The 23,397-nt window shown below is 39.5% G+C and overlaps 3 protein-coding genes across 3 annotated transcripts; 2 read left to right on the forward strand and 1 right to left on the reverse strand.

Annotated features, from left to right (window-relative positions):
* Positions 1–1,645: 1,645 nt before the first annotated feature.
* LOC140360237 (scavenger receptor cysteine-rich domain-containing group B protein) lies at positions 1,646–7,559 on the forward strand. The gene is made up of 11 exons (XM_072445447.1): positions 1,646–1,664; positions 1,886–1,951; positions 2,041–2,337; positions 2,431–2,490; positions 3,307–3,630; positions 3,740–3,790; positions 3,941–4,135; positions 5,882–5,935; positions 6,018–6,332; positions 6,421–6,549; positions 6,883–7,559. Exons 1-11 carry the CDS (start codon positions 1,646–1,648, stop codon positions 7,197–7,199), a joined length of 1,827 nt encoding a protein of 608 aa, XP_072301548.1. The 3' UTR covers positions 7,200–7,559.
* A 3,376-nt stretch (positions 7,560–10,935) lies between these two features.
* On the forward strand, positions 10,936–15,345 carry ywhag1 (3-monooxygenase/tryptophan 5-monooxygenase activation protein, gamma polypeptide 1). Its single transcript, XM_072446682.1, has 2 exons — positions 10,936–11,174; positions 13,979–15,345. Exons 1-2 carry the CDS (start codon positions 11,088–11,090, stop codon positions 14,633–14,635), a joined length of 744 nt encoding a protein of 247 aa, XP_072302783.1. The 5' UTR covers positions 10,936–11,087; the 3' UTR covers positions 14,636–15,345.
* A 3,581-nt stretch (positions 15,346–18,926) lies between these two features.
* On the reverse strand, positions 18,927–21,988 carry hspb1 (heat shock protein, alpha-crystallin-related, 1). Its single transcript, XM_072446684.1, has 3 exons — positions 21,495–21,988; positions 20,157–20,220; positions 18,927–19,314 (listed from the first exon to the last, which is right to left on the reverse strand). The coding sequence occupies exons 1-3, from the start codon at positions 21,865–21,867 to the stop codon at positions 19,161–19,163; spliced, it is 591 nt and encodes a 196-aa protein (XP_072302785.1). The 5' UTR covers positions 21,868–21,988; the 3' UTR covers positions 18,927–19,160.
* Positions 21,989–23,397: the final 1,409 nt, after the last annotated feature.

The following is a 23,397-nucleotide window of genomic DNA, read 5'->3' on the forward strand; positions in this document are numbered from 1 at the left end:
CACAGAATGTTATGATTTGGTATATCAAACTGCTCATAGCTCGGTTGACCAGAAAAACACAGTAAATGAACACCATAGTTGTCCAAAATATTTTCATTTCATTTCAAGATGACCTCATATTATTCATATGTTTATAAGCAATGTTTAAACATTATATTTTAGACATTATATTTTGGGCCCAAGACCTTTCATGTATTTCTCAGCACTGTAAACGAGAAGGGAGGGGAGGCAGAGCTAACACAAAAGGCGACTTTATTCCCCAGCGGATCAGCGCTATATCCTACTATGAATGGAGTATTGAAAAACATAGAATTGAGTACTAGATTACTTTTTATCTCTCATAACTAAGAGTTTCATGGGTTTGGTTTGCTCTGTGTGTGCATGTGATAGTGATTGTTTTGCTGGTATTAAAATGTCCCACCCCACCAATTAGACCCTCTCAGTTTCCCTTTGATTAAACCTACTAGTCACGTAAAATTGTTGATTTTCTACATTTCTATATGGATAAAACAAAATACAAACCTTTGGAATATACAACCCACCTACGTTTAAATATGTCTACCACTGTCCATAGAGACAAGCGGCGCCTCACCATTGTCATCAGGTACCTAAGCGTTTTGGAGTATTTATTGACAGATTGCAGGAAGCAGTCGTTATTACTGACGACGGGGACTACAGAAAGTAGAAATGTCTTTTTGTGTCCCATGGGCTCGGAATGCCCATTATCTCCACAGGCCAATATCAAATTCTCCCCTCATCATCCCAAATACACATTCTTGCATAAGGTCAGGGGGATTTCTGTATGAGCATAAAGGCTAAATATGAAGGCCAGACCATGTAGAGTCGCCTCCTATCAAAAACAAAAGTTTTTTAATTAAACATCTATACTTTTCTGATCAATATTCCGTATTATGTTTGTATTCTGGGTCGTTATGAAAATGATTGTCTCTTTGCGTTTATAGTATGAGACATAATACAAAATGGTGATTATAAGATTATAAAATGAGTTTAAGAGAGGAATATTGTTGTGAGTTACCGTCAGCACCTATGATCAATATAGAACAGACACTTAATATTATATAATCTTGCTGTTGTGTGTATTTTTGCAGTGTATATTTTTATTCCATACAATAATCTGTTACTATAGACATTCACAGATCAAAACCTTTTGCCTCAACCAACAACAAAAGAGTGTTCTAATAGCTATCTATAGATCCATGTATAGAACAGTGTGATTGGTTGGTTTCTTCTCAGGTGGATGGTGATTCTGCAGGCAATGATGATTGACAGTCGGTGCTGGGTCTCAGGCGTGTGGCTTCTGCTGACTCTGCTGTGCGCTCTTCCCTGTCAGGCAGTTTGCTCTGTGTTGCGATATGACCAGAACAACAAAGGTGAAGAGGCAAATGACATCATGTTCTGCAGAAACTGTGTTCATGGACTCCATGAGGAGCTTATTTTTTGTAATGTCTTATATTTGCTTGTTCAGCTTACACACAAAAGCTAATAATATTGTAATTTTTTCCTACAGGAAACTTGGAAATACACAAACGTGATCTTTCTGATGTTGGTCCTAGTAAGTTTTCCTTTGTGAAATGCACTGTGGCCTTACAGAAAAGTGTTTGTAACGTTAAGTAATATCTAAAAGATGATTTTGTTCACACTGGGTGTGATACTTTTGACAAAGGCCTCATTGGTTTTGCTGAAACTCATTGTATCACTGTCTCAGTATTTAGTTTCTAGTATGCCGGTTGGAACATTGAAACTTTGCCCTGATTAAGTTTTTATCTATCCGTTTAAATGCATTTATTTACTTCAGATTGTACATTTAATTTATACATTAAAACATTGAATAACTAATAAGCTGATTTTGTGTCTCTCTTTTTAGGTACCCTTGTAGGCCAATGGCCCCCTAATTTTCCAGAAAATTTTCCCTTCCAGATCCAAAACCCAAGTAAGAATTTCTTACTTACCCTTTTCTTCAGGAAAAGGGTTTTAAACAGTTGAATTAACCATGCATTTGCATGTTACTGTGCCCCTTAGTAAGATTGGTGAATGGAAAGGACGCCTGTGAAGGTCGCCTAGAGATCTTTTACGATGGGGTTTGGGGCACAGTGTGTGATGACGACTGGGACATGGTGGATGCCAGTGTGGTGTGTCGCCAGTTACAATGTGGCCTGCCTGAAATGACAATGGCACATTTTGGAGAAGGGACAGGTCCAATCCTGATGGATAACGTGAGATGCGAGGGATTCGAAGCAGAACTTGGCCAGTGCATAAATGCAGGGTGGGGCGTTCACAACTGCTCCCATTTTGAGGATGTTGGTGTCCAATGTAAAGGTAACTTTTTTTTTTTACCAGAATGTTGAATTGAGGTCGCGCTGTGAAATTAAACATGCACAACTAAACTGTTTGTCTATTCTTGTTACATAGAAGTGTCATTTGGGGGAAAGGATTTTGTAGGCTTCACCACCCCATGGCCCACTGCAGCTGGTAAGTTGTTTTTTGAAAGCAGTTCCACACCTCATATATGCTCATACTTACAGTATTGAAATTCCTACCCATAGAAACCAGTAATTCTCACAAAGGTCATTTAGAACTGGAGAGGTCCTTATTGTCCTCTGTACTTTGTCATGGGTGACTTGTTTTTTCCCATTTAATTCCCAAGAGTTTCACAAAAGGAGTCAGATTGAATGAAGGTGTGATGTATCCTGCTGAAACGTCACTGGCTTTCATCAGGTGTACAGGGAATAGCATCTTACACAAGTATGTGTTTCAAGAAAAGGGCTTCAGTGTCCGATTGACATACGAGAATGTGCTTTGTCCCTGTTTTTCTTAAGTGAAAGCATAAGGTGACCACATATGTGTTAAGTAAAGTATTAGATTTTACACAAAAAGTTCATACTTCCACTTTCTCATGTAATCGTAGTGGGCCAACACCCCTTGTGTGCCTCTTGCCTTACAGTATTTATATCCTTCCTTTCCTAGCTGAACTTTATAAAATAAATAAGTCCATAGTACTATGAACAATAGTGCTCCGATTTCCCCTCCATAGAGGTCCCCCTTTCAGGCCAGGACTCCCCTGGAAAGTCCAAATCTCAGTGTAACTTTTAAATAAAGAAATACAATTAATAGTTCATATTGTATTACTATTCGTATTGCTCTGTCGAGTTTTTCTAGCTATAGCATGTTTGAGCTTCTGTGTCCAAGTAATTTCCTTTGTGGATGAATAGGTTTGGGTTACTATGTGTAAAGTTTGGCTATGTATAAAAGTTTAAATTTGTTATTAAGTATCTATGTCTTCATCAGGACCTGGTGCATCAAAAGGTGATATTCGCCTTGTAAATGGAAATCATGAGTGCGAGGGACGGGTGGAGATTTTCTACGACGGTGTTTGGGGAACAGTGTGTGATGACGACTGGTCAATGAATAATGCCCATGTGGTGTGCTGGCAGTTAAAATGTGGAGAACCTCTACAATATTATGATAAGGCACACTTTGAACGAGGAACTGGTGAAATCTTCCTGGACAATGTTAACTGCCATGGAAATGAGGCTAAGCTGGAAAAATGTGAAAACTTGGGCTGGGGCATACACAACTGTGGCCATCATGAGGACGCTGGCGTGACTTGTGGTATGGAAATCTGAAGCATAAACAATCATTATATGTTAAACTTGGTGTTGAGTTATTCAATTATGAACCCCATAAAAATAATGTAATTAATATACTTTTTTTTTCCCAGCTCTTCCCCCAACTCCACAACCAAGTGAGAGTGGATATAATAGCACAACAGGTAATCAGCAAATAGCATTTCTCTGATTGTGCAAAGCTTTAAGTTTGTATAATTAACTATAATATCATCATTTTGAATAACATTTTTTGTTATGATATTGATCTTTTGTGTCAAAATAATGTATTTAACCCTGTTTATATTTTCTTTTAGCTACAGAGCAAGTTACTGTGACTAACAATGCAAATACAATAACTTCACCACCAACTACTACTTCCACTCCTAGCCCCTCTTCTCCAGCTACAACATCCCCTATTACTGCCACTTCTACTACAGCCACTTCTACTACTGCCACTTCTACTGCTGCCACCACAACTTCCATCAGAGCTACTCCTACTACCATCACTGGTACTAGTACCACAACTAAAACACCTACAACCACCAAAGCTACTACTACTAATGATCCTACGCCCATCAGTTCTGCTACTAATGCTCCTACAACCACCAGTGCTGCTACTAATGCTCCTACAACCACCAGTGCTACTACTACTAATGCTCCTACAACCACCAGTGCTACTACTAATAATGCTCCTACAACCACCAGTGCAACTACTAATGCTCCTACAACCACCAGTGCTACTACTAATGCTCCTACAACCACCAGTGCAACTACTAATGCTCCTACAACCACCAGTGCAACTACTAATGCTCCTACAACCACCAGTTCTACTACTAATGCTCCTACAACCACCAGTGGAACTACTAATGCTCCTACAACCACCAGTGCAACTACTAATGCTCCTACAACCACCAGTGCTACTACTAATGCTCCTACAACCACCAGTGCAACTACTAATGCTCCTACAACCACCAGTGCAACTACTAATGCTCCTACAACCACCAGTTCTACTACTAATGCTCCTACAACCACCAGTGGAACTACTAATGCTCCTACAACCACCAGTGCAACTACTAATGCTCCTACAACCACCAGTGCTATTACTAATGCTCCTACAACCACCAGTGCTATTACTAATGCTCCTACAACCACCAGTGCAACTACTAATGCTCCTACAACCACCAGTGGAACTACTAATGCTCCTACAACCACCAGTGCAACTACTAATGCTCCTACAACCACCAGTGCTGCTACTACTAATGCTCCTACAACCACCAGTGCAACTACTAATGCTCCTACAACCACCAGTGGAACTACTAATGCTCCTACAACCACCAGTTCTACTACTAATGCTCCTACAACCACCAGTGGAACTACTAATGCTCCTACAACCACCAGTGCAACTACTAATGCTCCTACAACCACCAGTTCTACTACTAATGCTCCTACAACCACCAGTTCTACTACTAATGCTCCTACAACCACCAGTGGAACTACTAATGCTCCTACAACCACCAGTGGAACTACTAATGCTCCTACAACCACCAGTTCTACTACTAATGCTCCTACAACCACCAGTGGAACTACTAATGCTCCTACAACCACCAGTTCTACTACTAATGCTCCTACAACCACCAGTGGAACTACTAATGCTCCTACAACCACCAGTTCTACTACTAATGCTCCTACAACCACCAGTGCTACTACTAATGCTCCTACAACCACCAGTGCTACTACTACTACTGCTCCTACAACCACCAGTGCTATTACTAATGCTCCTACAACCACCAGTGCTACTACTACTACTGCTCCTACAACCACCAGTGCTATTACTAATGCTCCTACAACCACCAGTGCTACTACTACTACTGCTCCTACAACCACCAGTGCAACTACTAATGCTCCTACAACCACCAGTGCTACTACTAATGCTCCTACAACCACCAGTGCTATTACTAATGCTCCTACAACCACCAGTGCAACTACTAATGCTCCTACAACCACCAGTGCTACTACTAATGCTCCTACAACCACCAGTGCTACTACTACTGCTAAAATTCCTACAACAACCAGTGCTGCTGCTACTACTACTAATGTTCCTACTACCACCACCACCTTTGCTCCCACTACCACCAGTGCTACTACTTCAATCCCTGCCTCCTCCACCTCTACTGGTACTACTGGTACTTCTGCTACTACTACTACAGGTATATCCACTGATAACAGAGCTTTTCATGCCTCAACATCTACTGTAGCTCCTGCAACCACCACAACCACCACAACTACCACAACAACTACAAATGCTCAAGGTAAGTACTTTATTATTGTGTTTATCAAATAGATCCAGCCAAAAACCAATCGTTATGTACCTATCTTGTCTTTGCTACACAGTGCCAAAGCCTATCCGACTGGTGGGTGGTGGTCATCACTGCGAGGGCAGAGTGGAAATCAAGCATTTGAACACTTGGGGGACAGTGTGTGATGATGGCTGGCAAATGGATAATGCCAAGATAGTTTGTGCACAGCTTAATTGTGGTCCTGCTTTAAAAGCCAAAAGTCGTGCCTTTTTTGGTGCTGGTATTGGTCAAATCTGGTTGGATAACGTGGCTTGCTTTGGGAATGAAGCAGGCTTGTCCCTGTGCGCAAACCTGGGCTGGGGAGAACATAACTGTAATCACAATGAAGATGCAGGAGTCATCTGTGAAAGTAAGTAAGACTTATAAGTACTATACTATTGGTGATACCATGAAGAAGATGACAACCAAATAGTTAGTAGACTACTTAATGTAATTGCTCTCTTTTATTGGATATAAAGAAAGTGAAGTATCATTTACTGAGGAACTTGCACGCAACTTGGCACTACCAGGAGCAGTTACTCCTAAAACAGTGACAACAGCTCCTCCAACTGCACTTCCTCCCTCAGGTACATCTGTAACATCAGCTACACTTTAATTTATTGATTCAAATGTAATTATAGTGATAATATTTGTTGATTGAAAACCAGATTGTAGTATCAGAATTTAAAGTAATCTTGTTTTTCTATGATGTGATCAGTTGTTTGTGGTTTTAAACAATTGTCATCATTTCAGATTGTTATGACAAATAAAAACAATCTTATGCACTATATAAATTTTGTTTTAAATAAACTTTAGCTTCTGTTGAAAATGATTTCAAGGAAAGTCACTAAAGTTGCCAAACAACCTTCTAAATTTGAAAAAGCAGTGTGTAAAAGTTAAAAAAAATAATGTTTTTATAGGAACACTTAGGCTTGTTGGTGGGAACCATTCCTGTGAGGGTCGTGTAGAGGTGTACCTCCAATATGAGTGGGGTACGGTGTGCGATGATGCATGGGACCTCCCGGATGCACAAGTGGTATGCCATCAGGTGGGCTGTGGTCAAGCTGTAGAAGCTGTACCACAGGCCAGGTTTGGGGCTGGGACTGGAACAATCCAACTGGACAATCTCAAGTGCATGGGCTCAGAACGTTTTTTATTGAACTGCTCCTACATTCCATGGAACGTCCACAACTGTGATCATAGTGAAGACGCTGGTGTAGTCTGCCAGACGTTGTGATCTAGTAAGTTGTGATCTGCTGTAACCGGAGATCGGTGTGCCAAACTGTACACATTCTGCAAATGACACTTTGACATTATTGAAACATTGGCAAATTACTAATTTAATGCTTCATTATAGCATTCTTCAAAAAAACCCTTTAAGTATAAACTTTTATTTGTCCTTCCTCTTAAACCTATGGATGTAATGCTACACAGTTCTACATACAGCAATGGGTTGATACACAATTTGAGCATAAAATGAGTATTTTTGTCACAACTAAATGTATTTTGTGTATACATTTTTTACAACTGTCAAAATGCATGTCCTTGAAATCTTCAATGTTTCTAAGATTTGTGTAAAAATAAATAAATGTTATTTTCCATACTTATTGAACATACTTTTATGTTACCAATGTTATAGATGATATTGCTATTGCATTGGACTGATTTTTGATTGATCTGTCAAAGGAGAAGGATACAGATCTTACCACTGGAAACCACACACATTGGATGCATTTTGTTAATTTCTAAAGCTTTCATTGGGATTTTGCCTGATTATGTAACAAGTTTACTAAACAGCACAAGGAGGAACTTTGCTCCCGACCTTTGAAACAAAACTTAAATACTTTGTTTTTTTTACAAATTCAAAGCACTTTTAAAATACTATGTTCAATGCTAGTGCTCTTGTATTATTTGATTTATTCCATATTGTGTGTTTCTTAACATTTATTTAATTGATTTTTTAAAATGTTGTATGTTTTATTGGAATATTTGTAATGTTTTTATGTCCAAACAAGGCACGCTTGGAAATTAAGGCCTAAATCTTCTACACTAAAATGAGAAGAAAACTGAAATAGATGTTTTTTGTGATTCAGATGTATTAGGAGAGGTGGATAGTGTTCTTGGCTCATTTGTGAGAGATCTTGGTGTGCTGATGGGTCAGTGCAGTGGTCATTCTTTCTCTCAGCTGAGGTTACTATATAAAGGAAAACTGTACTTTCCTGCCAAGGCCCTTGAAAGAGTGATTCCCTCATTCATTACATCACGCCTAGATTACTGCAACTCTCTTTACGTTCTCGATCTGACCGCTCTTAAACGCTTGAAGTTAGTGCAGAATGCGGCGTCCCGGGCTGCTCACAGGTACAAGGCGTCACCAGCACATGACTCCAGTCCTGGCATCACTGCACTGGCTTTTAGTTATCCAGAGAATTCAATTTAAAATGTTGCTCGTGGTTTTTAAATGGTCTGACTCCCTGTTATTTGCGGGAGTTAATATCCCACCATGTTCCTGTCCGTACCATGCGGTCCTGCTCTCAGCTCCTCCTGGATGTGCCCAGGTCAAAGCTAAAAAAGCAGAGGGGACCGAGCTCTGGAACAGCCTGCCTCTCTATGTCTACTGAGACACTAGAGTAATTTAAATCTTTGTTTGGTTGAGCTGACTCATTGTTTTTGATTGAGTTTTTTTTTATTGAAATTATGTATTATTGCGCTCTGTATAAGTTGGGCTTTTTGAGCTTTTAACGTTGTAAGTGTGCTTTTATATATGTATGTATAAATCCTTAGGCTAAATAAATAAACACAATTTATATATATCAGTTGGTCCATACAAATCTGAGATAAGGCAAGGTATACTTTTATGTTCTCGATAGAGAAATCTCCTCTGCATTCGATCCATCCTTTACTGCAGTTAAGGCAGCCTGTCAGGAGCAGTGGGAGCCCTGCACTCATCTCAGGACTTCTGTAGCTGGAGGATTTTAATGTGCATGTTGTTTGTTGATAGGTGCCTGTTGATTCATTATCCGAAAAATAATTAGGTAATTAAAATGTAATCCATGTGTATCACTGCTGCATAGGTGGGTCAGCTCATTAATCATTAAAAAAGTAAACTCACCACTTAATCCCTTATCAATCCACAAATGGATATTGCACAGTCCTTACTGGTCAAAACTCTGCGGCAATTCAAAGATAATTAACCTGTTACCACCCACCTGTCCGCCGGCGAACATTTTCTATATCTCAAATATTCTCTTACATCATCACTTTTATTTCCGTGGTCAATACCAGCAAGCCATTCATCATTTTAAAGCTTATTTTCTCAACAAAACGAATATGTCATTGATTTACATTGAATAATATGCCCCAAGAAGAAATTGCCAATAGTTTGTGAGAAAGTCTCAACTTTTACAAACGCATATCCTACCTGTTTGCTGTTTATGACGGACGAAACGGCTTTAATTCTGTACATCCTTGTACTCAGTCTGTCCGTAAGGAATCATTGAAAAACAATATCCAATTGTATTTTTCCTGAAGTTATCCGATTTCAAGATATTGTCAAGTAAACAAACTTTTCTTCGTTTCTCGCCGGACGAGAATGCGCTTGTCCGGCACATTTCTCCGTCCATAACAAATTACCTGTTTGACTTATACGATAGTGTTTGACATCGATCTCTTCCTTAGACTGTTACCTACAGAATGAGACCATCCACGAATTTTTCTGTCACCGGGTTTGTTTGCTACAGCCTCCGGAGGAAAAAAATTTGGCGCTTCCGAAGCGCGCGTCCATCTTTGTTTTTAGCCCTTAGCTTCTGCTAACAGGCACGCAGGAGACTTTGAGTGACATATTATTGTAGCCAATGAGGAGACCTTTTTCCTGGTAGGCGGGACAAAGGCCTTATTGACACAGAATCTTCTGTATTCTCGTGCGTAAGGCTCCGGGAAGGCTGTAAAGAGCCAGATTTCTCTGCAGGATTTTGCGCATAACGTTTTCTGAGTTTATTAGCCTTTTGAACGTGCATTTTGTTAGATATATGTATTATTATACCAATACAAAAATAAAATAAAAATATTATATATATATTTTTTTTTTTAACCTCTATATGGGAAATTCATGGGTAAACTCATATTTACACATTTTCACATATTTTTTTTGTTGCGGTTATAATTGCTATTAGTGGCCTACAAAACATCAAAATGTATGTTTTATGATCATAGAGGAGCTAAAATTGTAATAAAACAGTTTGGCACAGTTGGCACATATTTGGATCACTTGTTCTGAATATACTTTTTGATACAAAAAGGTCAACAGCACCAAAATGCCTGTTCCTAGAGATCTGAAACTTTACACAGTTGGTGTCAACAAGATAAACATCATGTACAGTGAACAGCATATGCACACAATGAAATATGTCATGCTCAGGACCATTACAAATTGACAATATTCAGGCGAGACTAAAAAAGGATGTTTTGTTTATGTTTGGGCCTCTGTAGTGTAAGTTCTGAAGTCCTGACAGTGTTCATGTGCACATCTGCAGAAACTAGAAGGCCTAAGCTTTCTAATGATGCATCACACTTGCATGTGGAACATAAGATCCTCTTTTAATAAGCAATGCCATTTGGGTATGTCCAACCATTGTGCACAGGGCGAAAATAGGTGGGTGGTAACTTAAACGAAGTTGAAACAAAGTATGGGCTAGTTCTATAAATTAATTACTATGATGATTAATTGATTGTCAAATTTAAACTTTGTTTACATGTAGGTGTGTAGTTGTTTCTCAATAATAAACACTAGACTTCTTTTATTTACAGGAATAGCCAATGAACACAGCAGACATAAAGACATTGAGGAAAATATCACCTAAAATATAGTAGTTTGTAAGTGTAAGTGAATGATTAGGCTAGGTGCTTGTGCTTGTTGTGACGTCACGTGAGAAGGCCCGCCTGTAAGCGGTGACACAGGCGCGGCGGAGCTGGGCAGAGCGCTCAGAGGGGGAGGGGTGTCCCGTCGGCAGCACAGACAGCAGGCAGCAGCTGCAGTGAGAAGATCCGCTATCTCCTCTCTGCTCAAAAACACTGATTCTACAAATTTAGGCCCAAACATTCAAAACACTTTAACATTACCGCCTTTAAAATGGTTGACCGCGAGCAACTGGTACAAAAAGCCAGATTGGCAGAGCAGGCTGAAAGGTATGACGATATGGCAGCTGCCATGAAATCGGTAAGTAGACTTTGGCTTTAATAATGATATGTTTTCCCATGAATGATTTCTGCATGATAACTGTGAGTGTAGTGCTGAGTGCATTTGCCATAAACGTGCAGTGCCTGGTCAGTGTGCTTGCACTCATGTGCTGTAGCACATGACTTCATTGGACAGCTATAAATGGTGTGTGAAAAATACAACTGAAAGTAGTTTAAGGAAGAACATATAGTCATGATACATACTCCATTGATGTGATTTGAAGATTAGAAAGAAAGTGATGTGGGTGAAGATCTAAGGTCCTAAACTCCTACGCCTATTTTCATCTCTCCCCGTTCCCATTTTACTTTAATTAATAAGGTGCCAATGGTTTGAACAGGACTGTCATACGCCAATCCACGAGGAAAGTTCGTGTACAATCGTCCATTTGTTCCGGTGTCTGCAGCAATATTCGGGCTGTTTGATGTTGGGGCGGTGCCTTTACAATCTCCGCGAGAAACCGGCAGCTTGTCCGTGACATTACCGAAAACGAGGAGTGGATTTCAGTCCTCATCAATGATATATGATATATATATATATATATATATATATATATATATATATATATATATATATATATATATATATATATATATATATATATATATATATATATATATATATATATATCATATATACCTAAATAAAAGAAAATAGAAATATACAAATATATTTGCAGGTGTAAACTAAAGGCTCTCGACGATTGGAGCAGAACCCAGTTACTGACAAAGGGGAGAATAAGACACCAGTAAAGCAACCTGGGGAAATGCTGTGGTCATCTCTAAAATGCTTTTACTTTTAGTTTGCACCGCTCTCTTTTTAAGATAGCACAACTGGCGAAATGAAAAGCGCAATATTGGTGAAAGGTGATCAATTTGAACAAGCCTTTGAGAGATAGAAACCGCGTTTTCCAAATGTGGGTGGCAGTGGGTGGTAGTGGGTGGGTGTGCTCTCCAGGACGCACTGTGCATGTCATATTGCAGCAAATGCGTATAACAGTATCATGATGGAGCGGGCCTTTCTGAGGGGATCGATGCTGTGGAGCAGCCGCATCTCGGAGTCCTCGACCTTAGCAGCTTCCCACAGAGGCGTGTCGCAGCATCAGCCGCGATGCGCGCTCAGGCCCACCCGTTTGCACCATTTTACAGCAGCTCGAGAGTCACATACTGCATTTAACCATGTCTGAGTGTCTGAAGCGGAGAATAGATTCACTTACTGCGCATTGTGACAGTGTTCAGACCAAACACCAGCTTCTTTAGAATTAAATTAGGCCTACTTCAGATCAACTATCTTCTCATTTCACTGTGCTGAAAGGAGCATTTATAATAGAACATTCTGTCATTGTCCAACTTACATACAAATCAACGACTGACAGACTTTGGCATGTAATGTGCTAAAAAGACAGAGGAGTGGCAGGATCAGAGGGGTCAGGCTCCACCCTCTGGTTTGTGCAAAGTCAGAGCTCCTTCCCCAGCCAGTCTCTGCAGCAGTGACCAGCGGGGTGTGTCTGGTGCCTCTCCTATCAATTCTGGGGAATCCCTACTGTTGACACAGTTATCACTGCATTGGCTCCACTAAATTATCCATACCTCAAATATGCCAGAGTAGTAATAATCTAACAAAATAGCCCCAAGTCAACCTGTAACATGTAATTAGCAAGTACTCATTATTTTGATAATGATATGTTTGACTGTAGGTCTATTAAAGATACTGTGTAACATGCTTCAGAAAATACATCCCCTCTCCTTTCAAACTGCTTGTGACTGAAAGTAGTCACTTTACCCTGTTCTGTTATAGTATTTGGTGAATCTTAAAGGGAAATATCTTAAGGGTGATGAATAAGTTTTTTTAGTTATATGAAGAGGGACATGTTACAAAGGATCTAATGTATAAGCCATTAATGCTTTTCAGCTATTATTCAATAGAATCCTTGTTGCTTAACTATTCTCAATGCTAGTGACGTTAGGTGCAGGCTAAGGTCTTTGTGCCGTGCTGCCTGAATGAGGGTCGGCAGGGGGGTTGTCACATCATTTTAGTAGACTTAGCCAATGAGGAAAGAAAAGACAGAAAGACAGTGTGAAGTGGGAGGAAAAGGCCCATGGGACCACTGCAAAGCTGTATTGTGTCAATTGCCACCCATTGTAACAAACAGAAATGGTCACATTCAGTCCTATCCCAGCCTCGCTACTTTACGTATATTTCAAATATCCCTGCCCAACAGTAACTCCCATTTGTCCTCTGTAGATATTAAGGCTGATAGTCATGCAAAGAGCTGTCAGAGGAAGTTATCCATTGTACTTCCTGCTATTTGTTTGAATTAACGCTCTGTTGATTGAAAGTTTTACTACTGTACATTGTACAAGGATGAGTCACGAGAGAGCAGACACGATTGATGAGCATTATGTGTAGACAGAGCCCTATTGTCACCCATGAACACAGCTTCCGTCAGAGCTTTCTGGTCACCCTGCAGCCTGCTGAAACAAAGCAAACCATGTGTTTCAGCCAGCACTGTGCACTGTGACCCAAATGTACCTCATAAGTTCTTCTGAGTGACAAGTTGGGGGAAGGGGGCTTTCCCTCTGTGCTGTGTGTGATCATTACACAACCACTGTTCTATTGTAGCGCCTCAGTACATAGGTCATTTTTATGGGCATTGTAAAAAGAAACCAGGAAACAAAATGTGATTACATCTTAAACTACTTAGACTGTAGGTCTTGCCATGATAAGTAAATGTCAGAAAAATGCTAACTAATCATTATTTTGTGTGTTGTGTGTTTTTTTCTCAGGTGACAGAGCTGAATGAGGCCTTATCTAATGAGGAGAGGAACTTGCTCTCCGTTGCTTACAAGAATGTGGTGGGGGCAAGACGTTCATCCTGGCGTGTCATCTCCAGCATTGAACAGAAGACAACAGCTGATGGCAACGAGAAGAAGATAGAAATGGTCCGTGCTTACAGGGAAAAGATTGAGAAGGAGCTGGAAGCCGTTTGTCAAGATGTGCTCAACCTCCTAGACAACTTCCTTATCAAAAACTGCAATGAAACACAGCACGAGAGCAAAGTCTTCTACCTAAAGATGAAAGGCGATTACTACCGCTACCTTGCTGAGGTAGCCACTGGGGAGAAGAAGGGCAGCGTGGTTGAATCCTCTGAGAAGTCCTACAACGAGGCCCACGAGATCAGCAAGGAACATATGCAGCCCACTCACCCCATCCGCTTGGGGCTGGCTCTCAACTATTCTGTCTTCTACTATGAGATCCAAAACGCCCCTGAACAGGCTTGTCTTCTGGCCAAGACTGCGTTTGATGACGCCATCGCTGAGCTGGATACTCTCAATGAGGACTCCTACAAAGACTCCACTCTGATCATGCAGCTGCTACGAGACAACTTGACGCTGTGGACGAGTGACCAGCAGGATGAAGAAGGAGGAGAGGCAAACAATTAAGTCCAAAGTCCATTCTGCCAAACCACCCAACATGCGCGCTCACAAATGATGAAAAAATAATCGTTGAATTAAAATCTTAGAAATGAATGCGGGAATGATGAAGATTTAGTTGGTCTATGGTACTAAAAAGGCTGCCGTTCTTATTTTAGTTTTTTCCACAGGTGAATAATTACGTCTGGGAGAATACACAAAGTAGAATTAACTTTTCTTTTTTTCTGCAACCTTTGTTAAATTATAGATGACAGTAAACCTTGATCTAAATGTGACTATACTGTGGGTAAAGGTACATACACAGTGGTAAAGACAGGGTTTATGGTGCAGAGATATAAGGATCATCCAGAGATTGAGTTATGCTTCGTAACAACAAAATTCAAGTAATATTGAATGTCATGGCCTGGCTCACTAATACAAGAATACATGTGAACGAATTACAGTGGTGAACCAAGAGGCGTTAGACTTTATTGTGTAACTACAGCTGTACCAACAATACATCTTCAAATGCAACTATTATTGTTGTATGAAGCAAGTTGTCTTTGGTGTGGACAGTGACAGTCAAGTCATGTCATGTTTGCTTTGTGTCCAGTATGTGTCCAGTTCAGTCATACACTCAAACTGTAACTTACAAGTTCATTGAGTAAACTTAGTGCAGCTTGTCCCGCTCATGTGCTGATGTGCTTTATTAAATAAATTAACTGTTTTTGGACACCACATTTTTAGTCAGCATTGTCATTACTGTATCATACCACAGTGAATTTCACATTTCACAAATATATATGAAAATATATATTTGAAAATAACCAGGCTGATTCTGTGGCCAGAATCTGACCAGTAATATCAAGATTAATATCACTTTGTGGATATACTTTGCCCTTTTTAATTTGTCTATCAGGTAATGTTAATGATAATGAGGGATATCCACTCTAATCCACTACAGTGTGTGCATGTGTGATGTATATATAAATTAGCTTTATTAGATTGATAAACATGAACTAACTTTAACTAATTTAATTTGATTTTATATTTCGTATTTTTGTTATTTTTATTGTCTGTATTATTTAGTTGGTACCCAGCGCTATACCAGTGGTTATTGACAATAACTAGACAACACATAGTGACGTGATATTCTTAATGACAGTGAAAAGAAATTCAATATATTTCATGACAATTTTACTGAACGTATGATAATGACAAGTGAAGATGAAAACAAATTGTTTCTTTGGTCAAAAATACTTAGAAAAACATGACTTCTTATGTGAGCGCGGCCACTTCTCCACAGATCTGACCTGTAACTTGGCCTGGTGGTGTCATTTGTCGCTATGGAGATGGTTAAGTGTAATACCATTCTGTGGAATATTTCAGGCGGTCCACTTGAGAAGTTTGTGCACCTTAAAGGATGATGTCATGAATGTGCTGAGGTTTACTGCCTGAGGCTTCTAACCACAATGCACAGAAGAAACATCACATGTTTGATACAAGATCGGTCCAGAACTGTGAAGAAGAGTCAGAATGTTCCATCACAGTTTGTTCTGGAACGGAAATACAATTATGTTCTATAAGAAGACATGTAGTTACTATAGCCACGACAATAATGATCTAATGATGGTTGATAAATAGTTATTATAATTTTCCTATAGAAAAATCTAACTATTTATTTGTGAAAATGGAAAAATAAAAGACAAACTAAAACATCACTAAGCTTTAAGTCCCTGCACTTCAGCTCAGGACATGTAATCCTATAACCCCCTCCTGTCATGTCCTTTTCCTTCATTAAAGTCCATCTGTAGAAAATTCCACTGGTTTTTCCTGATTGGTAAAGTTACAGCTTCTTTAGTCTTCAACATTTCTAAGCGACAAATCAATCTGAGTGAGAGCTGCGTCCTAATGTGATGCTGACAGTGCTCATTAAAGCCTTATACAACATATAACACGTATACACTGTTCTAGAAGTGACTTATCAGTTACAGATCATCTGGAAAGTGTTTATTTTTAATACACTTTCAAAGAATTCAAACGTACTTCTTTCATGTTGTCATTAAGGAGTATTGTTTGTAGAATTTTGAGGTATATAATGAATTTGACCAATTTTACAATAATGCTGTAACATAACAACATATGGAAAAAGTGAATACTTTACGGATGTACTGTACACTGAGGTGGGCAGTACTCAGTTACTTTTACTTGCTAACTTTTTATTGAAACTGTTCTTCTTCGAGTAGTTTTCTGGCCCCTCTACTCTTACTTGGAAGTAACAATACTCTTACTCGAGTAGATATTATGGTTACTCTTTCCAGCGTAACGAGGTCCAGAATTGACACAACGATGTTGTCAGTATTACATACTTTTGAATATTATGCCGCTCCTTTAAAAAAATACATGCATTTGTGCATAATAAATAAAGTCCTTCTAATCACTTTACTTTTGAATTTACTTTTAAAAATCAGATGTGACGCCCAGACAGTTCCTCACTCACTTTGGTCGGGGAACCAGCGCTTGGTTGTTTTTGGTTTGTTCTAATAGGAATACAGACTTTCTTAAAGAGACTGTACCTCTCCAATGTTCACTCATGTTCTGAGTAGATCTACAGAACTGCCTCGCTCTCAACCTATTTTGGGGTTGAAAATAGAGGTATTGAGATAAGTTTAATATCCTTCTGTGGAAAATCCCACACACATCATCTCCATGGCACAAAGAAGAAGACCAACCTGCCTCCAGAAAAGTCACATACTTAAGTGCCAAAGAAACAGAGAATGTTGGACCGGCTCAATTAGATCCTGTTTCTTATTCCACATAAACATGAAACACACAACACATATGTTTCTGAAGCTGTAAGAGATATCTCTGATCTTTTATTTCCCAGATTCATCAGGATTCTTGTCTTATTTGTCAGGGTTGAGCAAATGACTCACCTCAAAACTTGTTAAAGGTGCACTATATAACTTTAGTGGAGGGTTGTCTCCATGAAGTCGTTTTTGCCTTGAACTTTCCACACTATGTCAGTAAACAACTCTATCTTCATGGAGACAAGCAGGTTTCTCCACCAGGGGTCAGATCTGTGGCGAAGCGGTGAACAAGCTAGTGACGGACTGGCCTCAAGAAAAGTTACATAGTGTGCCTTTAAGTGGACAAGTATCAGCTAAACTGGGACTCCTGCGATCTTCCTTGTGCGACTCACAGGATGGCTCAGTGCATAGCTGGGCTTTCTATAAATAGCCCTCGCTGCAGCTTTGGAGTTACAGTTACTGTGTGCATAGTGGGCTCACATGCCACATGAATGACTGGCAGTCTGACAGTTAAGGATGTGACTCAGTCAGCTCAGCAGGTCAGGATACAATGAGATCATTCTAGTTCAAATATAAACTATGGGTAATCAGGTTAATATTAATGTTACATCATAAAATCAAATTTCTCTGTACTTCGATTAGATTAGATTAAAAGATATAGAGGTGAAGGCTGCCAATGGCCCTGACGTGAAGGGTCTGGGGTACTTAGGCTTGCATTTGAGACCCTTCCACTTCAGTGTGGCACCTGGTATTTTCAGTCGTTTCCCATTCAAAAATGTTTGGAGCACAAACAATGCCAAACAATAAGTATGCCTGCTTAGCTCCAGTGAATAGATAAGATCAGGCTTATTGTTTGGCCCCAAACATTTTGAAATATTGGTTGAAAAAGAAATTGTGAAGGGTCTAATGTTCTACTGGTTGGATATGTTATGCTGGGCTGGCTGAGGGTTGAGTAAAAGATGCATGTGCACTACACGCATGCAACTGGCCTATTTAGTTCAGTTTTTGACATAAGAAAATGTGTTATCAGTTTTATAACCTTCGGCTTGAATTGACAAGTACAGGACTCATTGAGAGAATTTCTTTTTTTCAGTTTTTTGTGACTTGACCCTATATTTTATATTATATTTCAAAATGACCTTGTGTGGTGAAGAGATTGGAATATACGTCAATGTTCATGCTCAGCTTAATCGACAAATGGTCCCGATTTGTCTGACACTATCTCGACATTTAGTACAATGAGTCACTGTAGCTCTTGGGAGTGGCAGGATCAAGGTCAACTACAGATAGCTGCACACACATGGAGAGCTTTCCAAAGCTTGTTTCTGCTACTTCACCTCAGCCCGTCTGTGAGATCACTGATAGTTTTAAGTTATTCTTTTTTGGGCTGTAGTAATAGCAGCATATAGTTCATTTTATAGTCTAAATGTAAAAACAATATTGTGAATTAATGGATCCCAACCCTGGCTCTTTTCTGTCACAGAATCAAACATTAAAATGGAAACAAAAGCTTTTTTTTTTTTACTTCAAACAACATTTTAATCATGTCTCTGGGCACATCCTGGTTTACACAGTCACATAGTGAGGCACAGAGTGAGTGTTCATGTCTGTTTACAGTAGGTTACGTTAGGCCGTATAAAAGGCACTCCCAGGTTTGTTTGAGAAGCCACAATCTTCTTTTGCTGAAAGTCTCTTTATGTGGAGTAAAGTGCATAGTATGAATGTATTGTAGTAGTAAATCTGGTTTATTTCTTGGCTACTGCACTTTTGTCAACTGTAACAGGAATGGTGGTTTCAGAGGATTCCAGGGCAGGTCTGGCGAGAGGCGCCTCGACAGTGAGCACACCCTCTGGGGACAGGGATGAGGTCACCTTTTCCACGTTAGCAGATGATGGAAGACTGGAAAGAGACAGCATAAGGAAACATAAAATATGGTTCAGGTTGAATGGTAGTGGATGGTGTGTTCTGTGGACCTGCCCCTTGATGGCAGCAGAGTCTCACTCATATCAGACTAGTTTCCTAAACAGTGTGAGGATGGGCAGTGCTAACTGCTGATGCTGCTTTTCAGAGCATGAAATTCAGCAGCAGCAGCAGCAGCAGCAGCAGCAGCAGCAGCAGCAGCAGCAGCAGCAGCAGCAGCAGAAGCAGCAGCAGCAGCAGCAGCAGCAGCAGCAGCAGCAGCAGCAGCAGCAGCAGCAGCAGCAGCAGCAGCAGCAGCAGCAACAGCAGCAGCAGCAGCAGCAGCCCTCAACGTTATATACACTAACTCATATATATGTGGGCAAGGTGCAAGAAATGCAAACGTTCAAATCATTTATCATACCATATCTGCAAAGTTTTCTCAGAGAACTAAATGCCCTTTGTAGTGGGAAGTAACTTGTAAACTGCCCTGGGGCTGACTGAAAGAAACATGGTTGCCAATCTGCAACAACCTTTGTGTACATCCTCACTCTAAATGACACTGGAGAAGCCCCAATGTATCTTGCTAAACGTATACAGCCCAAAAGAAAACATATTTTGAAGGCTACATTTTAAAGGGCCTCTATAATGCAAAATTGACTTTTCAGAGTTCTTAACCCTTAACCTATCCTTTGGGTGACATTTTATAACTATTATGTTATGGGTGTTGCACAACACTTATTATTATCAAATAATAATATAGGATCTTTAATACATTTCTTTCTTTTCAGTCAACTAGTGAAAGACATAACATGTTTCAGTAAAAGAAGGACTAAACTTACGTGTATTTCCTGGTGAAGCACCTGGACACAAAACCATGCTCGTCCTTCTTCTCTTCATGTTTGCCTGTGGATCATAGAAAAACAGAAGATTGTAAGATGATATTTCATTGACAAGTGCAGTGTAATGCAGCAACAATCTTTCTATTTGTGTCTGAATGATCCAATTTCTCTAGCATGCATTTAATTATAGCCTATCCATGTGGCGGCCCTCCAGTGCTTCAGTGGTCTTATCAGGGGAAAGTGTCATTGCCAGTGACACAGTGGTGTGTTTAGTAATGTTGCGGTGTTATATTTCTTATAAGAACGCTGTTGGACCTGGTATTGTTTCAAAGATGCTTATAACTGTAGCCTATCCTGCCCACTCCTTTTTTTTTTTTTTTTTTAAATCCTTTTTTTAAATATGAGGCTTCAAATCCCTCTTGGACTGTGGGCGAGGCCATGTTCATTCTCTGGTCAATGTCCAGTGTCTCAGCTGTGTGATAGGATTGTTACTCTTGGGCTTGTCAGAGGACTTGGAGTTCATCCAGGACTCTCTTTAAAGCACAAGGCACACTGTGTGCTAAAACTGGGGCAGTGCAATTGTTCAAATTTGAATCCAGATCAAGATTCATCCATCTCTATTTACCAATAATCAGCCTTTTTTCTGTTTTTCTTCTTTAATAAAAAGATCTGAGCATGAGTTCAACAAACAAAAACAGCCACATCTATTTTTTGTTTTTTTTAAATTATTATTAGGCATCTGTCTTGTTTATGTTCAGAAAATGTAATATTAACACATTTTGATATCACAAATAATATTATTAGTTTTGAATAAGTTTAATTACAATGTATGCATTAAGTATACATTTAAAATCATGATTGATTAATGAGGAGAATTATGTAAAAAAAGAATGATATCATTCAAAACAAAATGTGGAGTAGAGATTGTTTATGACAGAGAACAATAACTGTAAAATCATTTGCCATGTGATTCTGGATTGTTGTGCATCCAAAAAGCCTCCTCTCTATATTGCACTAGAGCTCACTGTCTTTAAGTAACTTTGTAGTAACAATGCACACGTCTCAACGCTGACAAAAGAAAGTTCTTTTGTTACTGAAACGGAATAATAATATAATAATAATATGAAAGGAAACAAATCTCTCCTTCCAATAAAATAACCGAGGTGTGCACCTAAACAGGCTTGTTGTCAGTATGGGTTGTTGTACATTGCTTTCTAAAAATTGAACTGACCTAACAACATTCTCTACATTTTATATTATTATCCCAACAAAGGTTCTCCTTTGTTATCTTATCTTCTTACAAAAACATGCCTGTATGAAATAAAGTCAAGCACTTACCACTGATTTCCACAACACCATCTTTGGTCTTGACCACCAGTTCCTCTGGAGAGAAGTGGTTGACGTCCAGGGACACCTTCCAGCTGTCCGGAGTCTGTTTGATCTCGGACATGCCACTGCTCACCTGACGGGCCAGGGTGCGTGCCTGCTGTGCCATCACAGGCCCAGGGTACATCATGGGACTCATCATAGAGCTCATGTCTGGAGCCAGGAATGGGGGCCTGAAGTAGCCAGGCCAGTGAGAAACATGTAAAGCTTCATCAGCCACTGCAGGCATTCCAAAAGACTGGTCAAAAATGCGGCTGTGCCAGTCACGGAAGGGGTCCCAGCTGGGAGAGCGCATCAGGGTGAAAGGGATCCTTCTCTCTGCCATTGCTGAAGCGGGACGTGCAGTGCAGTGAGTCAAGAGCTCTTGAGTGGTTTTGGAAGTTCCCTGTGAATCTGCTGTACATTGTGAACTGGGAGCTTTTATACACGCAGACACCACCCCAAGCCCCTCACTCCCCCGGCATGCCTGTTGAATATTCTGGAAAACCTATTTGTGGAAGACGTAGTAATCCAATGGAATCTGACAAGAGGCCCTCCCAAAGACAGCTGCCCAGTGCACCAGAGACTGCCCCCCCCCCCCCTAATGTGCACAAGCACACACCACTCACTGGACATTTAAAGAGCCAGAACAGTCTGGAGCCTACTGGAAACTACACATGACTAATCTTTTATCTGCAGATTTAAACTCATACTTATATTTGGCAACTACAATGTATTTATATACAAGAGGTGGATAGAGTAGCCAAATATTGTAGACTACTTAAGAGTGATGTTACTTCTGAATAATATGACTCAAGTAGTAAGAGACTCATATAAATATAATGTCAGAATGTAATATCTGATTTATAATGTCAAGTTGATGTCATTGGAAGAACAAAACAATTATTGCTCAAAAAGTAATATTTTTAAAGGTTAGACACAGACATTTGAAGATTCATTGATTTCTCACAGTGGGAAGATTAAGCAAAACTTGTATTGCACTCGAGTAAGAGTACTGTTACTTCAGACCAAATATTACTCATGAAGGAGTCAAGATATGGGGTCAGAAACTATTCAGAGAAGTACAATTTCTTCAAAAAGAGTACAAACCACCTCAGCTTGTAACAAGTTATACCTTTCCACAGAGTGGACAGACACACTTCATTTTTAGAATCCATTCTGTTGTTTTTTCTAATTATTTAACATGTTTACTGAACTTAGATCAAGTATTCACTGTTTTAGATCTCAGGACATTTTTTTTTTTAAGTCACACAGAGTCAATACGGAATCAGGAAAAAAAGACCTTTGCTTCCATTTTAAAGCACTGGTTAAGGACTATCCACAGAGCTTTTGCTTCTACTTTATTTAATCCCATATTGTATGTGGAAATGTGTTTTTATGTATCTGTAGATTTTATTGATTGTTTTATACCCACAAAAAAGATAATTATTCTCAGTGGGTTTTCCCCTGTGTAAATAAATGATAAATATAATATAAATAATTAAACCATATTTTTCACAAGTAATAAAATAATTGTGATCCAGTCGAATAGACCAAAAACACCAACATGTATTTTGAGTTTATAAGTTAGTAATTTGTAAATTTGTAAAAAAGGACAAGACTGCAAATTGACATAATTCACAACTTTGGATCAAATGGGACTCAATATCTGCCTTAACTACGGGATGTCTTTTGTCGCTTGTGCTTTTCCCCCGGTGTTCAAAAAATAAATTTTAAAGATGCTGTCAATAACTGTAGCGTTCCAGAGCATTCTTAAAGTTAGCTTCAGATATTTATCACTGTAGGAATCACAACAGAACAACTAGTAATGCTGACATTTGCACCCCCTAAAAAAGCTTCCCTTTCCGTATCAGCT

The sequence above is a fragment of the Eucyclogobius newberryi genome, unplaced genomic scaffold (assembly GCF_026437365.1).
Source record: "Eucyclogobius newberryi isolate DKJ021-1_F unplaced genomic scaffold, fEucNew1.0.hap1 SCAF_15, whole genome shotgun sequence".
Lineage (NCBI taxonomy): Eukaryota > Metazoa > Chordata > Actinopteri > Gobiiformes > Gobiidae > Eucyclogobius > Eucyclogobius newberryi.

Coding starts and splice junctions, on each gene's coding strand:
- LOC140360237 (XM_072445447.1), top strand. Junction 1,952..2,040: donor CTTCCAGATCCAAAACCCAA/GTAAGAATTTCT, acceptor TGTGCCCCTTAG/TAAGATTGGTGAATGGAAAG. Junction 3,791..3,940: donor TGGATATAATAGCACAACAG/GTAATCAGCAAA, acceptor ATTTTCTTTTAG/CTACAGAGCAAGTTACTGTG.
- ywhag1 (XM_072446682.1), top strand. CDS start 11,088: ATGGTTGACCGCGAGCAACTGGTACAAAAAGCCAGATTGGCAGAGCAG. Junction 11,175..13,978: donor TGGCAGCTGCCATGAAATCG/GTAAGTAGACTT, acceptor TTTTTTTCTCAG/GTGACAGAGCTGAATGAGGC.
- hspb1 (XM_072446684.1), bottom strand. CDS start 21,867: ATGGCAGAGAGAAGGATCCCTTTCACCCTGATGCGCTCTCCCAGCTGG. Junction 20,221..21,494: donor TGGTGTTGTGGAAATCAGTG/GTAAGTGCTTGA, acceptor TATGATCCACAG/GCAAACATGAAGAGAAGAAG. Junction 19,315..20,156: donor TGCTTCACCAGGAAATACAC/GTAAGTTTAGTC, acceptor GTCTCTTTCCAG/TCTTCCATCATCTGCTAACG.